General features: G+C 38.9%; 1 protein-coding gene across 1 annotated transcript; it reads right to left on the reverse strand.

The window, feature by feature from the left end:
* Nucleotides 1–492: 492 nt before the first annotated feature.
* Nucleotides 493–17,326, reverse strand: adrb3a (adrenoceptor beta 3a). Its single transcript, XM_078251573.1, has 2 exons — nucleotides 15,441–17,326; nucleotides 493–2,605 (listed from the first exon to the last, which is right to left on the reverse strand). Exons 1-2 carry the CDS (start codon nucleotides 16,727–16,729, stop codon nucleotides 2,578–2,580), a joined length of 1,317 nt encoding a protein of 438 aa, XP_078107699.1. The 5' UTR covers nucleotides 16,730–17,326; the 3' UTR covers nucleotides 493–2,577.
* Nucleotides 17,327–17,641: the final 315 nt, after the last annotated feature.

The following is a 17,641-nucleotide window of genomic DNA, read 5'->3' on the forward strand; positions in this document are numbered from 1 at the left end:
TTTTGTTTAAGATAAATGCTGGAATAATGTTACAGATCACTTGGAACGCTGGTGATAACACGCTGGAAATTCATATCTGTGTTCCTCGCATAAAGATATAGAGAATTGAATTGAAATAAAGATATAGAGAAGTTTTCATGGTGTCTCATGTTATAATGTTCCATGACATGTTTTATCTGTTACACAGACAGTATTGAACTTTAGCTAATGGAATCGGAATCGCAATATATTAGATTTTTTTTCCTTAAATCATTTAGTAGTTCATATCAATGACATTGCTCAGTGTTTATAGAGTAGTGGTTCGCAATGTGGGGGTCGGGACCCCCCCAGGGGTATGGATGGGTTTTAAAGTAAAATATAACAATGTTATTATCTCAGTGGTGTTTACATTTCAACACAATGCACTCAGTTTTTTTTAATGTTTTTAACATATTACAGCCTTTCTTTACTTCCACAGTGGTGAGTTTGCACACAGAGCACACATGACCAACATTGCACAGTTTCATAATATTTTATTTGTCAATGCAACGGATGATGTAATGTGGGTGATAATGAAAGACAAGGTGTCCCGATGTAACACAATAATGGATGAGGTGAAGGCGATGTTTCATCCATTAAGTCCATTATTTTATTTGGACATTTCAGAGTGTGTTATTGAACTTATACCATGGCCGCTTACCAAAGGTCAACCCATTCTCACTCCCAACTCGTCACATACTGACGCTTGGTCAGTGGCTGCTCAGCGACAGATACCGACGCAAAAGGCACTAGGGCTGGGTATTGTCAGGGATCGATTTTATTCCCGATTCGACTTTATTCCAATTCAATTTTATTTTGGATTTGATATCAATTATGTTAGGAACATTTCAGTTACAATACCAATTTAGCTTAGGGATGAAAGAGATTCTACAATTGTACAAGTTTCCCTCTAACATGCCACATTATTAAAAGTATCAATGTTTACATGAAAAACTGACCCCAAAGCAGTTACATTAATGTACTTTTTATTTAACATAAACACACAATAAAGTGCCAATCTACAGACTCTACACTCAGTGAGTTTTGAGTGACATTTCATTCAGGTAACAGAGGGACCCCTATGAAAATGGCCATGTTTTCCCTCACCAAAATGTAGCCTATCTTTGGAGGGTTATTAGGTAACCCTCCCCTTCCCGGCACGCTAGTATGACATAGTCGGTACCAATGGTCTTTTAGTTTCAAGTGATAAGTCATGATAAGACAAAAGATCAGTTCTTGGATTTTACGAAACGATTTTGGATCATTCAAATGAAAATCAGAATATAGTTTTTTTTAAACCCAGCCCTAAAAGGCTTGACCGCGGCGCTGTAAGATGACGTAGTATGAAGAGCGATAATGATAGCGAGTAGTATGAAAGACTGAAAATATGTGTAAGGAGGCATGTTGGGGGTGGTGGATGGGTCAAAACAACACTTAGGGGACAGTTAATCCTAACTGTCTGACCGTTCTTGTCCCGCATGTCATATTTTTTTTTTTAACCCAACCCACGATATTTTTCTAATCTTAACTTAATAGTTTTCCCCTGCACGCAAAAAAATGATAAATGAAGCCAAAGGGTGACCATGAGTGCTGCTGCGGATGGGATTACATTGGAATGAGTTGAAAGCCCTCTGCGTCTGACTGAGACACTAAAGGAGACTTTTTGGCCAAGCATCAGTTTTTGATGCACTGGAAATGAGACTGTGTTGTGAAGGTAGGGAGTTTACTGGTAGCATGTAGCAGGAGTGTTATGTATGGCCACCTGCAGTTTGTAATTCTGTACCTTGCACAGTAATTTATAGTAATGGTTAATTGATGACAGGAATTATGTTTGAGTTGTCCTGATGTAAGATGTAAACAGCCAACCAATCGGAAATGAACATGTTCCATAGCCATGGTATAGCTTAACATAGACGAAGAGATTAAACCAAGATAACTATTGTGTGGATGCAGAGTCTAGGTTAAAAAACAGAACTACCAAGACTGAACAGACACCAGTATTGTTGAATATTTGAATGCACGCAGCCCTTTGGTTTAGCTCCTATTTTACGCTGACAAGTTTGTGCCATGACAGTGAAGACAGCCATGCCAGAATCATGACCATGTAATAAGTTAAAAAAACAAACTTTTGTGTTTTGCTACAGATTCAGTGTATCAAAATAACTTACCAGATAATATACTGTAAAACATTAGTCCATGCTGTCATTTTTGAAACCACAGGCCACATACACTGTGTCCAAAGGTCAACTGGAATGCATTTCAAACGTGCAGTTCAGGACACTTTGTTGTCATCTAATGTCTGTAAAGTGCTGAACTGCCACAGTCCGTCTCCTGCCCACAGAGACGGTCACAGTGTTGCTGTCCAGACCAAATCAGCTGTTTATCTTCAGTGGATCCAGTCATTTCTTTGGGGTTAGCTACATTCAGCCAGGTTTATCAGAGCCGCCGGCTGTGCTCTTCTTCAGCCTGTCCTCCCTGCTGTTTGGTCTCAGCCTTTGCAGGGATCACACTAACGGCTGGGGAGCATAGTTTGCTTCAGTAGCTTGACATTTCTACAGTTCAGCCGTCCTTTTCCTGCAACGTGAAGCTGGAAATAGATGGACAAAAAACAAGTGAATATCACATGTAAATATCAGGCTGTTCTCATGGACCATTCCTACATATACAGTAGCTACGAAAAGTAAAGCACCGTAATTTGTATGTATTCCACATTTATTGCTGTATGCACCACAATGGCTGCTGCTGTATAAGAGAGCGAAGATCCGCGTAGCCAAGTTTGTGTCCCGGAAGACTTTAAGGGGGAAAACACAAGACTTTCACCCAGGACACGCGATATACATATGTATATATACTGAATATATATATACAGTATAGAGATACTGTAGATGCCAGAAGTTGCCCACAATGACAAGATTCATTTGTCAATCTTGCATTTGCTTTTTTCATCCTATTTCTCCATTAAATTCTTAATACATTTTCTATTTTTCTAATCTTCATTGGTTTTGTTTAACTGAAAAGCACAGCATAATGAGGTTATTAAAAACCTGATTATATATTTGACTTGGTGTGCAGCCCTGTGTGATGTGACACTACAGGAAAACATGCTGTTTTTGTGTATTACTGTATGACTTGGCGTGTGCTGCTCACACCCTGCACACCATTCTAGTTTCTATCAGATAAGAAACCTGCAAAACAACAACAACAACAACAATAAGGGTTTGCTGTCTTACAGGTTACTTCACCTTTACTTCTTTTTTTCAAATTTTCTTCTTTTTTCTAATTACAGAAAGATATCACAATGCACAATTGCACTCTTCCTTTTATGCTTTGTGAAAACAATTTTTTTCCCCTAAAAAAGACAGGAATTCACCTCCATATGTCTCCACAGGAAGACATAAACTACCTAGAACTAAGCTTCACAGAAATGTGAATGTATACGGGGGGGGGAAGATATGCAGGGAACAACTTACAATGTGGCTTCATCAGAATTCCCAGTTATGTTACTTAATTATTTTTATAGTATGTAGAACGTTTAGTCTATCTCAGTGATTTTAAGCTGATGCATTTGGATGATTTAATGGAAAAAGAGTCCAGTAAAAACACCATGTTACACATTCTGTTGAATCTCACATTCTCACATTCACGTAGGATTATTTTAAATTCCAAACCACAGACACTGGCACGTGTTCAACAGTCTCTGTTCAGGTTAAAAGAGCTAAGCTCATCATTGTTAAGGGGAACCCATCCATCATCTGTGACATGTGTATTTTCTCTCTTTTAAATATGCTTGTCAAAGGGGAATGCAGTTAGAAAGCATTAAGTTAACATGATTTTTAAACTTTGAATAAATCTTAGGGACAGCCTCCGACGTGATATAAAGTCATTGTGCCATTAAAATGCATGAGTTTTAGCTACTGTAAGTGTACAGTACTTAACATACTACTCAGTGTAGAACCAGTGACAAAATTGTGCTGCAGATGATTTTACTTATCAAAAGGTATATAAAGTAGGGCCAGACGTTAAACAAATGTATTCAGTTACCAATACTGTGAATATTTTAGCAACCTTAAAATTAATCTCAATCCCATTTTCAATAAGTAGCCTCCATAGCCCGAATCACATATAAGTAAATTAAGAGCAGCTAGCTGCAACAACCAGACAGCTTCCCAGATATTTAACCAACCAGTCAGCACAAAATCCAGAAGTGTTAACTTGTCACACTGACAACAGCAATGAGAACAGGGCAAATTCTTATACAGTTCCATGTATCATTGGGTAGATTTTAGATCAAATTGTTTTAAATTATTTCAAAGTGCAAGCTTTTTATAAGGTTTTTATAAGGAGTCATATTGAATCAATGTATTAGACCAGATATCTTCAACAGGGGGTCCAGGACCCCTTAGGGGGTCCTCAGAGATACTGCAAAAAAAATAACTAACTATTTTTTCAGCAACTAAAATGTCTTATCATGAATCCAACATTATTAGCAAATAAAAATCTGCCTATTTGTGAAGAAAACCCCACTTATGATAGGCTTGACCATTTCACAGTTGTAAACATAAACATTCTAAATGGCCCCAAGTTGACTTCCTGTTGCAGTGTATGTGAATGACATCAGCTGACAGGAAGTTAACAAGGGGCTGGGCTGTTGTCTAGCAATGGAATGCCATTGAAAAGGAAAGTTCTGTGGTCACTAAGGTAGCCGTCCACACATACAGTTAATCCTAAGGATTCACCATGCCCCTGTAATGCCACAACAATAAAACATGATTTATAAAATCATCGAACAATTATTATTTTAATATCTTAGTATTCTTAATCGTATTTTTATTTCGAACATAAAATAACAATAAAATAAAATATAAAAACACAATGAGTGCGTAGCAACACACCAAAAGGAAAAACAATATCTTACAATCGTTACAAATAATATGTTCAATCTGTCCGAAAATGAGCAGGATGAAGCCTAAGCTTGTTATTCTATGTACTAAAAGGGTATGTATAAAGGCGTTAGGCCACCCTACACGTTATTATTTCATACAATATACAGTGGGGAGAACAAGTATTTGATACATGGCCGATTTTGCAGGTTTTCCCACTTACAAAGCATGTAGAAGTCTGTAATTTTTATCATAGGTACTCTTCAACTGTGAGTGATGGAATCTAAAACAAAAATCCAGAAAATCACATTGTATGATTTTTAAGTAATTAATTTGCATTTTATTGCATGACATAAGTATTTCATACATCAGAAAAGCAGAACTTAATATTTGGTACAGAAACCTTTGTTTGCAATTACAGAGATCATACGTTTCCTGTAGTTCTTGACCAGGTTTGCACACACTGCAGCAGGGATTTTGACCCTCTCCTCCATACAGACCTTCTCCAGATCCTTCAGGTTTCGGGGCTGTCGCTGGGCAATACGGACTTTCAGCTCCCTCCAGGTCTAACAGGTCTGTGAGAGCCGGAATTCTTACTGGTTGGTAGGTGATCAAATACTTATGTCATGCAATAAAATGCAAATTAATTATTTAAAAATCATACAATGTGATTTTCTGGATTTTTGTTTTAGATTCCGTCTCTCACAGTTGAAGTGTACCTACGATAAAAATTACAGACTTCTACATGCTTTGTAAGTGGGAAAACTTGCAAAATCGGCCATGTATCAATTACTTGTTCTCCCCACTGTATGTAGAAGGGTGTCACTGATCCGTCTCTCTCTTAGTTAAGGGGTCATTTGCTTAAAAAAAGGTTGAAGACAATCAGTTTAAATGGATTTAAATGGTTAAAATCATTCATTACATGGTTAAAAATCTCTAGCATTAGAGTATTGATATCTTGAAGTATGCTGCTGTAATACACAGTCTTGATACTGAAGTTGCTGTAGGGCTACAACATAAATAAGATCCAGTTAGAGTTTATTGTTTTGTTTTTTTATCCGTCCAAACCGAAACGAATTAGACGTTATACTGTTCTCAAGTGTTTGCTGAACTCCCGGAGGCCACCATTTAAAGGCCGCGCTGCGGTGCGATTGTTTCTGATATCAGCCAGGCTTTAAAAAGGGAGTGTTAGAGGTTTCCCGCAGGTCACCACCACCATGTTTTGCTTCATCCTGCTGCTTGTTTCATGCTCTCTTAGGCCTGATCTCGCTTTAAGCTAATTAAATGCACATAATGGAAGTTGGTGTGGTGAGGTTGGGTCGGAGGCACCATTAGTATACTCCAGAGAAAAGCCCAGATTTACAGGGTTCACAGCACAGGGCAAAAAGCATTAGTGCTCGCCTGCCCCTCTTAAAACGCCGCCAAAACATCGGGTGGCTCTAATGTGCTCCTATGTTAATGCTCACTGCAGTGTCTTAACTTATTACAGCAGCATTCAGCCCACTTTAAAATCACACTGAGCTTTAACCTGCAACACATTAGCAGCTCAGTGTAGTACAAAGCTTGTCAGTCACAAGCTCTGCAGAAAATGTCTTTCACCAGTCCTTACCCTGCAAACTTATCCTGCACAGTGAATCAAATACCTTAAAGCAACACTAAAGACCTTTTCCCGCTTCGGTCCCCCTACAGGTTGGAAGTGGAATTGTCCATTACATCACATTATGCAAGTTTGCCAGATCAGGTAGCGGATCTGTAGTTCGAATGAACTGGACAATGTAATGTAATGTAATGGACAATTCCGCTTCCAACCTGTAGGGGGACCGAAGCGGGAAAAGTTCTTTAGTGTTGCTTTAAAATGTCTTCCATATTTACTGCAGGGTTTGCGCTCCCTTTTAATAATAATAGGCACTGCACCCAAGACGTCGTTTTGGACATCCCCTAAGCCGAATGAAAAACTAAACTAAGAAAAACTAGTCTCGCGTTGCCAGACCTTCCTCCACAGCGCTGCGGAGGAGGGTCTGGCTAGTCCACACAGCATTCCGGGATGGGAGAAAAACGTGCTCTGGTTTATTGGCATTTCTTTAAACCTATCACAAATGTCTTGGGCGGCGCTAAGCGCTGGACGAAGCCACGGTGCCGCTGCATGATAGCCTCGGGAAGGAACTTGTTTTGGTGGAACATGTGTACGTTCAAAGGTTGTTTTAGTCGTGCAACAGAAAAAAAAACTCAGATTGAACAGATAGTCCTCAGAGATCCACCGGAGTTTAGAACGCCAACACAAAGAAAGCCGAAGGTAACGGACATCCGGACAAAAAGTGTGACATGCGGCAGAATTTCTGGCGGCAACAGAGCAATCCCGGAAGTGGAACATCGGGGATATAGACTAAAGGAAAACTAAAAGACTTTTAGAGACTTCAGATCTAATGGTTGTACTTGGCACCCAGTGGACTTCTTTAGCAAGTTTTGTCTTTAAGCTTTTTGAGTGTTATTAATTATTACTCTTAAGCTCTAGCTTTTCCAATGTTTTAGTAACAGATATGGTAATAATATGATGTGAAATTGCTTAGTATTGCGTTGAAAGACAACATTTTCTTATGGAAGGACCCCTAAACCTCTGCCAAATACGTGCCCCTGAGTCTTCCACAAACCTGGGGAAAACACTGTACTGCATGTAATATTTTCACACTCGTACTGCAATAACAAAGTGACCGCTCCGTGACATGTCCTCAGCACTTCTTGAAATGGCCCCTTCCCTTTTTAAAAGCTTTTAAAAAAAGTTACATCTGTTCTGAAAAATCAAACACAGAAAACCCAGATATGTGGAATATGTTTTGAATGTGCTGAAATCTTGCTGAAACACATCTGACACATCTCCATTATCCACATCTGTGTGGGAAATGATATCTTCATATTTAGCTGCTATAATGACAGTTTGTCACTTATAAACCTGAGATGCCAGGATTATACACAACATGTCCTTTTAGATTTGTCCTTATGAATATGTCTGAAATATTTACACGATCATTTGGAGTAATGAGCCACTTGTAGTGACATTAGCGAGTCAGTATTTATACTGGAAATGATATTCTCCACCTCCATCTCTCTGTGCTTTGTGTCATTTCTGCTTATTTGTGCCTTTTTTTAGCTCACCACAGTTGAAAGTGTTTATCTGTGTTTTAAGCCCCCAACGTCTCCTTCCAGGCAACGCTGCCTGGAAGGCACTAGGATTAGGCAGTATGGTTAGGGTTAGGGTTAGGGTTAGGGTTAGGTCCCTTGAAGTCAACGGTCGCAGCGCTGCCTGGAAGGAGACGTTGGGGGCTTAAAACACCATCAAGTTCACAAGCTGAGAATAAGAACATATATCCAAAAATGTACCATATTTATCTGTTTTTATATCATGAGATAATTATTTTGAGAACTACCAACTAGAGCTGCAAAGATTTAATTGATTAGTTGTCATCTATTAAACTAATAGCCATATTCATATTCCATATTCAGTGTTTTCCCTGGCTTTGTGGAACACTTAGGTGCATGTATTTTGCGGGGGGTCTAGGGGTCCTTCCTCAATGTTCTTTTTTTTAAAAATGTTTTTCAATAAAAAAATAAAATGCAATTTCCCCATACATTTTGTGTCTCTTTGTGGGTTTTTCCATCTCTTTGTTGTCGTGTTGTGTCTCTTTTTTGTTTTCTTCAGGGTTGTTTTGGGTCTCTGTGGTCATTTGGCATCTCTCTGTACTCGGTTTGTGTCCCTTTGTGGTAGTTTTGCTTGATTTTATTATTTCCATATCTGTGTCTAAAATGTTGAAAAAGCTAGAGTAGATATTAAATAAACGACACAAAAAAAGCTTTAAGAAAAAATTTGGTAGAGTAAGAGTTAATAATATTGTTCTGTGCTGCAGTAAGGAATGTTAGTCCCTGTGTCTACGCTCTAAACCAGTCTATTAGACTTTTCATTTCTGCTCCGCATTCACACTGCAATTTAGGTCACAACCTAGTTGGCTGCTGGCTCTTTGAAATAAAATGTTCCGCTCTCTGTTAGCTTAATTTTAGTGTTCTCAATCATGGATAAACTGTGCTAACAAAGTCCCTCCGCTCATAACACACAGCAATGCCTTTCAAATACATGGAGATTTTGTCTTAAATATCTCCATTACACTAATGCAGCAGCCGCCTGTTTTTACTTTAGAGCAGTATGACAGAAACAGAGCAAGAGACTAGGTCCTGGTTCAAATAATCAATTATCCAATTAAAATCGATCTTTGTTTGAGTGATCTGAAATGTCCTTAACCTAATTGATATGGAATGGAATCGGGACTGAAACGGCTAAATTATTCAATTCTGTGAAGAAAAGAAGTCATGCGGACTGCACAACTTGGGACATTTCCCCCCACTTAAACTCTGATGACCAAAAACATCCGGTAAAGATGAATTAGAAATGCTGTTGGGTAGAGGATCTGTGAATAAATGTGACTTGACATATCACACGGTGCATGCATGACAGATGCTGAAGGCCCCTGTGGATGTTGATAAGGGCGTCAGTGATACACCTGCATGTATTTCCATGAAAACAAAGTAAGCAGTATAATGGCCGTTCTGTGCTGAGCAGTGCAGCAGCTCTTCCCTAGTAACCATTCATGTCTGTGGTTCATGTGCCTCGCTTTTTATCAGCTTATCAGGAGCTGATATATCACATCACCTCCTGTTGCAAGTTGTCCCAGGATTTAGAGGAAATATGCTGTTCCATTGCTCCTTTGTGTTGCTAGTTACAAATATGCTTTACAGGGATGGCTGAGGCCAAGCAGAGGCCTGTAACAATTATTACAAAATTGTCTAATCGCAATTTCTTTACGTTACCGTGGTTTCTTCGTTCAACCGTGATAGAGCTCAAACAGTGACTGCCCACTTTTTAAACAGCTCTGGTTCCGTAAGTATTTTCCCCATTCAATTGTTCCATTGACGTTCCAAAAATTGCTTATATAAAGCGTTTTAAGTCTGGAACCAAGCCAACCAGCTACGACAGGAATCATGAGCATAAAACATTTGATGCCGATATCGTTTTTTTTGATTTTTCAAGGCCGATATCGTTACCGATTTTTAGTTGTTAATGAAACCGAATATTTGGAGCCGATATGCATTTACAGTGAAAATAAAAATCTTTAAGTCAAAATTAAGATTTTTGGAATGTTACAAACTCCAACACAAAACTTTGTTTAAATGCTTTAAGCAATTATTTAATAAACTACAAACTTAAAACATAATACCCAGTAAAAAATAGTCAGATAGCGTTGTGTGCGGGACATTAAGTCAGACTCAGTGGTGAGTGAAACTGAAGCAGAGGGACAGACACAGAGCTGTAGCCGAGCCAAAGTAGAACACTTTTTTAATTCATTAACTTTATCGGTTATCAAGCAAACAAATGCCAATACAGATAATCTGCAAACTGCCAAAAAAGGGCACAATAATCAGACAGGGGCGATAATTGCTCTATCCCTAGACTCAAACCAGAGAAATCAAACTTGCTTGTGTCTGCCCGACAAACCTGCTTATTAAAGGTGCCCTGCCACACGTATTTCATTACTTTGTGGTAATGTCTGAAGTTCTACCATGGACTCTGTAACATTTTTTGTGGAAAAAATACCATGATTACCTTGTTTCAAGCCATTCTAGCGTGGTATAGAAAGCCTGCAGGAAGACTCACCTCGATTTGTGCCAGTTATCATTAATATGCAATGAGCTAAGCTGCTTGACTCTGATTGGCTAACAGCCAGCCAATGAGAGCCTGGCTATCAGCATCCTTTACCCAGCGCAACTGGGCGAGCTCCTGAATAGTAATGAGCTCAGGCAACATCACGTCAGACTGACCAGCTTTTGTAATTGGCCTGATTTCTCCGCTTATTTCTTTTCAGTGGCTAGAGCTGACAGAGGAGGTAGCAGTTCATTTTCACATTCACGACATAACACAAACACATATGGACCTAACATACAACCATCACCACCCCCCACCTTTCTTTTCAGAGGACTATATATTTATTTATTTTTTTTATTATGATTTAAAATATTAGTTGTTGGCACTTGTCCCTATACACGTTCATAGCATCAAAAATGACAAGGGTCAAGTTGTAGTAAGTAAAAAGAAGCAGTGATGACTAATTTGCCATGTTGTTTTGCTAATAGTGATGACTATTTTTTGTCACTTCAAAAATGCCTCGTTGGGCAAAATGTTAAAAATAATAATAATAATAATTTGTCTGAAAAAGTAATGAATAAATAAATATTTTTTAAATTTGATTTGATAGACAATTACCAGTTATACCAGTAATACAGTTAATCGCAATTATTTCTGAGACAATTAATTGTACAAGCAACATTTGGAATTTTTACAGCTATAGCCAAGCATGGCATTATTGGCACTCTGTGACTAACCACTTCAGCACTCCAGACTGAACCGTTTGTCATATTCCTTCAATAAACCTGTCCCCGAGCGACGGCCCCCGCCAATGCCAGAGTCATTCTGCAGCGGCTGGTCTCACTTACATTTGTAATCCTGTTCAAAGTGCAGGGTAAGCCCGCTGAGCCTTCCCCGTGGGCTGATTTACTACGGATCACACCACCGGGCTCCTTTTAAGGAAGACTTTTATATGCTCCTAAATGTCTCCCGTTTTATAGCCCCATTGATTATGACTGTGAAATTCCACAGAGAGGATGTAATGTAAAGAGAAGAGAAGAATGATATATGTAGAGCAGAGTAAATATTTGAAATGAAACATTTCTCATCGTAGAACTGGGCTGCTCATGGGAAGTTATATGGCAAGACGAGGTTTGCAGTGTAAGAGCTGGGACACTTTTTGGGAAGATTTTATGTTCTCAAATTGAACTACTTGTTTTTACATTTCTATGTGCATTACTCAAATGAAATGGATGGAAACACTTTCAAACTCACTCACTGTGCATATGTTAATAGAAATTACACAAGCTACAATTTCCATTTTGTGACAATAAACAGCACTTAAAACCTTTAATTATCACCCATGTTGCAGACATCAACCAAACATGGTGATTACATATTAGTTATAAGTTGTTACATTAAGTCAATCAATCAAGTAAAGTACATTCTTTGTCTTTTAAATCTGGCCTGCTGTAATAATATCTAGAATTAATGTTGCAACCAACTTGTTGAATCTTTGAATTTGTTGACCACAATAAGTGATTTATTTATTAATATTGTATTAAAGTTTTAGGGGAAAAAAGTTTGCCAAATTCCAATTCTGAACACAAAATTCAATAATACAGCAAATATTGAAAATGATATGCATAGGTGGAAATCACTGGGGGGTTGGGGCGGTCAGGGGGTCAGGACCTACCCCATCTGAGAGTTGTCCCACCCCCCTAAAAATATCATTAAAACCAAGCTGTGTATTATAAATAATATAATGATATATACTTAAAATAATTGTGTAAGTAGGAAAACAATACGAACGCAATCGGAGTCCCCCAGTGGTTTGGTCCACTGCCTGCTTTCCCCCTTTACGTCACCTTCAGCGGCTGTCGACGTTGAGTTTTTCCGACAAAAGGTGACTGTGAGCCGGGTACAGAGCACCGTGAGGTTATTGTTTTTCTTCAGCGGATGATGCTGTTGAGTTTAGCCGACAAAAGGTAACTGTCCTGCAGCGACGACGGTTAAGTTTAGACACCAAAAAGACTAGTTAGGATTAGAAAAAAAGATTGTGGTTTGGAAACACCGGTCCCCTTAAGTCACATGTGTCAAACTCAAGGCCCGTGAGCCAAACCTGGCCCCTCGCAGATTTTGATCCAGCCCGTAAATCAATTTAGGTTCACAATACATTTTGGCCCGCCTAGTTTTGTGCCAAACCAAAAAGACGGGAAACTGTTTTCAAATTGTAATTACCTGACACTCCGACTTTGAGACTCAGAAATTCTCCCGGAAGCAGAACGTTTCCATATTCAGGCTGTGAAATATGCTGTTAGTCAGCTGTGAGGTAGCCTGCTTTTAAAAATGTTATCATTGTTTTGCTTGGTTTGCCAAACTCTATGATGGCTAAGTTATTTTTTGGGGGTTTTATGTAGACAAAACTGTAAGTGAGAAAACTACATGAGACATGCAATAATAAGATATTTGACTTTTTTCAAAATAATAGCATGTCAATAAACTACATGCCTGTCCTTGATGTGATGTAATGCCCAATAGTATGGAAAGTGTTGTTGCTTTTGCAACCTTAATAGCACGACGGAGAATATACTTATGGAATGGAAATCATCTACACCATCAAAATTCTCCACGTCTTTCTGACATTATGATGTTTCTAAAAATAGAAAAAAGTACTTTCTTAGAGGATCAACCAGAAAATTCTACAAAAATTGGGACCCTTTACTGGCTTACTTTGAAAGACTTACTACACTTCCCTCTTAATAACTATATATAATATATATTATTATATTATATATAATAACTATTTGCTATCATGAGTAATAGAAGAAATGTGTTTTATTTTTATTTTTTATTTATTTATTTTAATTTATTTTTTTATTGGTTTCTTTATCTGTCCTCCTTTCCTCGGCACAAGGGTTTGTTGTGGGTGGGATGGGGTTAATAAAAAGATGTCTTGTTATAATTGACAATGGAAAGTTGCACTGTATACTGTACCTTCTCTAAAACAATAAAAATACTTTTAAAATGTTATGTTCATTGTCCCCCCTCAACTGTTAGATGAAATGTACGCCCATTATTATATGTAAATGGAACAATTCTTACATCTTAGATAGCCAGGAACACTTTATTTATTTATTTTACTCCTAATGATTACTACGTATCTTCCTGTGTTCTGTGACAGGCCCTCTGTCGACTTGCAGTGCTGTATTCCACCACGAGGGCATTCTGATTGGCTGTCAGTCTTGTAAACAGCCTCTCCAGTAATGGGGGAAGTCTTGTGTGTAAGTGATAACGATTTATCTACCGCAGGGTGTGTTGGGCAGGGCACGCTGAGGCCCACTGATGTGCACATGGCTCGGTGGTTTTACAAAACCACTTTACAGTCATTTTGGGTCAATGTTTTTAGATAAAAGATAAACTATATTTACATTATGAAGGTTTCTATAAAATCCAAACTAATTCATTATATTGTTAACTATTGTTAAGTAGTGTGCTAAAAGATACCAGTGATATTTTTATTACACTAACATCAGCTGGATCCAAAGATTGCTTAAAGGTAACAGTGCAGTAACCGATACAGGAACAGTCCTCAAACGTTTATTGAATCATGCATAAAAATCTAAATATTGAGTTTCACTTTTAATTTGGGAAAGTTTTAACAGCCCAACGGCAGCCAATGTTTCAGAAATTATTTATTTTTCTGCACTGTTCTGCCCAATCTATTTTATATCTGAAGTGCAGCACACAGATGTATTAGAACAAGTCCAAATATGGATTTCTACTTTTAGGAAATGAACAGTGGGCCGTAAAAGTACAGTTTTCTATGAAACCCAAACTTTCAAAAATGTTATCTACAGTCTTTTGACTGTTTTTGATATTTTAAAGTTATATATATATAGTTTCTTGGATAGTTAATGTCTTTATACTGGACTTACTGTATATCAAGGAAAGTTCTATTTAGAATGCACAATACCAAGAACATTATTTATTATTATTATTATCAACAGATTTATAGAGTTAAACCTTTACAAACCAATAATGGATTATAATTTGGTAAAAGGCAAATATCTATCTATTTATAAGAAGAAACAAACTAACTTCAAACTTGTTTGAGATATGTTTGAAACTAGATTTCCCTGAAAATGAAAATGGCTCTTTACTTGTTGCACAGTCATACATGACTAATTATTATTTTCTATGATATTTTTCGTTTTTGATTATTTAGTTGGCAGCTATTATTATTAAACTCTAACTACTATAACTATATATAAAACTGAATCGAGCTCACATGTGTGTTTTTGTCGTCATTGTGACAAAAATACGCATGTGAGCTCAATTCAGTTTTATATATAGTATATCGATTCTACGCTGTAAGTCTTCACAGTTCTGCTTGAATGATCTGCTCCCATCTCACATGATAGACCAACGATGTAATACAGCACTATTCATAAGAACTAGATTCCAAACCAGTGGCCACGGTCAGTCACACACTCCCTGTTATACCTCTCTGTGATCTCATAGAGATTTGAACAAAAGTATGTGAGCTACACTCAAATAAGATGCACTGAGATTGCATAATGTAGTATAATCTACAGTATTATAAAATGTATGTTATTTAATTATCTTATTAAAAAAAAAAAAATCAAAAAAAGTAAAAACACTGAGTGCAAATTTCCTTTAGTGCACATTACTGTTGTATTGTGGTTGTTCATGATGTCCAGGTGTATATTAGCTGTCAACATTCTTCAAACTTCAATTTCTTTAAAGGGGGGTTTCATTGTTTGTGTTTTTTTAGACAGTGGACATTTTTAAAGCATTCATCATATTTAAAACCCATTTGACTGTGTAGGTAAAATAAAGATAAGGGGACTTACAATTTGGATTCTGGCTCTGTTAAGTCACTGAACTGTATGCTGCCATCACTTTTGCTGCTTCCAAGAGTACTGGCCAGACTCCCGCTGCCCTCAGTCTTACAGGTCGGAGACTTTTGGAAAGAGCCGGCCGTGCCTGACTCAGCCTGCCACAGAAAGCAGGAGCAGCGAGTCCGCAGCTCTTTGTAGAAAGTATTGACCCACATGGTTGACAGCCATGGACAGCCCAGCAGGTTCTTGAACGCGGTTCGAAACTCTGGACTCCTGCAGTAGATGATAGGATTGAGACCGGAGTTGATGTAACCCAGCCAGTTTAACAGTCGGAAGATCCGCTCGGAGGGAATGTCTCTTTCAAATGCGTTGATGATGTTGGCGACGAAAAATGGCAGCCAGCATACGGTGAAGGTCCCCATGATGATCCCCAAAGTTTTGAGGGCCTTATGCTCTTTGACGAGCATCAGTCGCGATGGCCTCCGCTTGGCACTCTTTCTCCGTGCCGCGCTGCAGCCGCTGAAGCCTGCGCACGCCGTTTGCAGGTCATTGTTGATGTGGTGGACGACTTGCATCTGCGCCGTTGGACAATCGTTCTGGAAACGCATGCGATTCTTATCTATGAGCTGGACCTGCCGTGTGGCTATTAGAAAGACTTTGGCATACACAAATATCATTATGAGCAGTGGAATGTAAAAGGACACTATGGAAGAGATAATAGCGAAGGCCCTGTCGGTCACAAAGTCACAGCATGTTGGGTCATTGTAGCACTTTTGCGCTTCTTCGTTGTGCTTGTCGTGCCAAAGCCCGTTCATAATTGGTACAAAGGAAATTAAAGCAGACAAAACCCATACTAAACAAACTATTACCCTGGCGCGCCACTTGTTGAGAAGAACCTTGTGTCGGAGCGGCCTCGTAATGGCTATGTACCGATCCACTGCTATGACGCAGAGTGTCTCGATGCTTGCTGTCACACACAGGACGTCCACAGACGTCCAGAACTCGCAGAAGGTGTTACTGAGCTGCCAGTTGCCCGTCACAACAATGGTGGCCCCAAGAGGCACCACTAGGACCCCCATGATGAGGTCGGCGCATGCCAGGGACATGATGAAAATGTTTGTTGTCGTCTGTAGCTGTGAAGTGCGAGCCACGGCGATGATGACCAGCAGGTTTCCCATCACTATAGTCAGTATGATGATGACCAGGACGATGAGGCTCCAGGGTCCCGCCGCTGGGTGGTACGGTTCGGTTCTGTTGATCACATAGGACGCTGAAGTGCTCAGGTTGACGGCCATTATCATAAGCCAAGGTTGTGTTTTCAGCTCAAAGTTAACAAAAAGGAAGAATCTGCACTTCTTCCAAGTTTCACAAATCTGCTCACGAAATAAAAGTTTTTCTTTACGTTGCCGTTACTTGCTTACATTTCACAGCTTGGCAGTCTTGTTTGGCAGTGCTCAAAAGGCAGTTTCCATGTTTCCAGACGTGATGGCCGAGACGTGCTTATCAGTGGAAGTTCTTCTGGTGTAGGTAACGACAGCATGTTTTCCAAAAAAAAAAAAAAAAAAAAAAAAAAAGAAGATGTATCCACAACCAAACTGTCGACAATGCTGAGACAATATTAGCTCACAGAGTTGCAGCACTTTCATGAATCCGGGAACGTTAACATGAAGTGGGAAAAAAATGTTTTTCAGAAGAAAATACGCCCGAGTCCATTTAAAAAAAACATCCACTGGGATCAGAGTAGTAGTTTCAGTGTGGACTGTTGGACATCAAGCAACAGTGACGCCGACGCAAGATCCACCAGAGTGCACCAGAGTGGCTGCCCACTCTTTCTTTTGCTCTCTCTCTCTCTCCCTCTCTCGCTCTCTCTCTCTCCTTCTCTCGGTGCAGGTTGCCCAAGATTGTACTGGCTCTAATCACACCCTGGCTGAAGGCAGAGGGGAGGAGTTGAAAAGTGTGCCTGTGTGCCGAAGCCATACAGGGATCAGCATCCTAATAGCCTCACACACATGCAAACAATCACACACTTATAGACACACGTATATACTATATAGGCAAAGAACTAATCCTACATTAGAGCGTGTAAAATGTGTAAAAACTGCCAAATGATCTTTGTGACACGTACACACATTGTTTACTTGTAAGTTTAAAAGTATGTGATGACCATCAGCTCTTTATTCTTTAATGTCACTGATGCTGTGTTGAATGTAGCT

Source organism: Sander vitreus, chromosome 5 (genome assembly GCF_031162955.1).
Source record: "Sander vitreus isolate 19-12246 chromosome 5, sanVit1, whole genome shotgun sequence".
Taxonomy (NCBI): domain Eukaryota; kingdom Metazoa; phylum Chordata; class Actinopteri; order Perciformes; family Percidae; genus Sander; species Sander vitreus.

What these genes read in the sequence shown, in the direction of transcription:
- adrb3a (XM_078251573.1), bottom strand. Translation starts at nt 16,729, where the DNA reads ATGATAATGGCCGTCAACCTGAGCACTTCAGCGTCCTATGTGATCAAC. An exon ending in ACAGAGCCAGAATCCAAATT is followed by an intron (nt 2,606 to 15,440) that starts GTAAGTCCCCTT and finishes ATCTATTTCCAG; the next exon opens with CTTCACGTTGCAGGAAAAGG.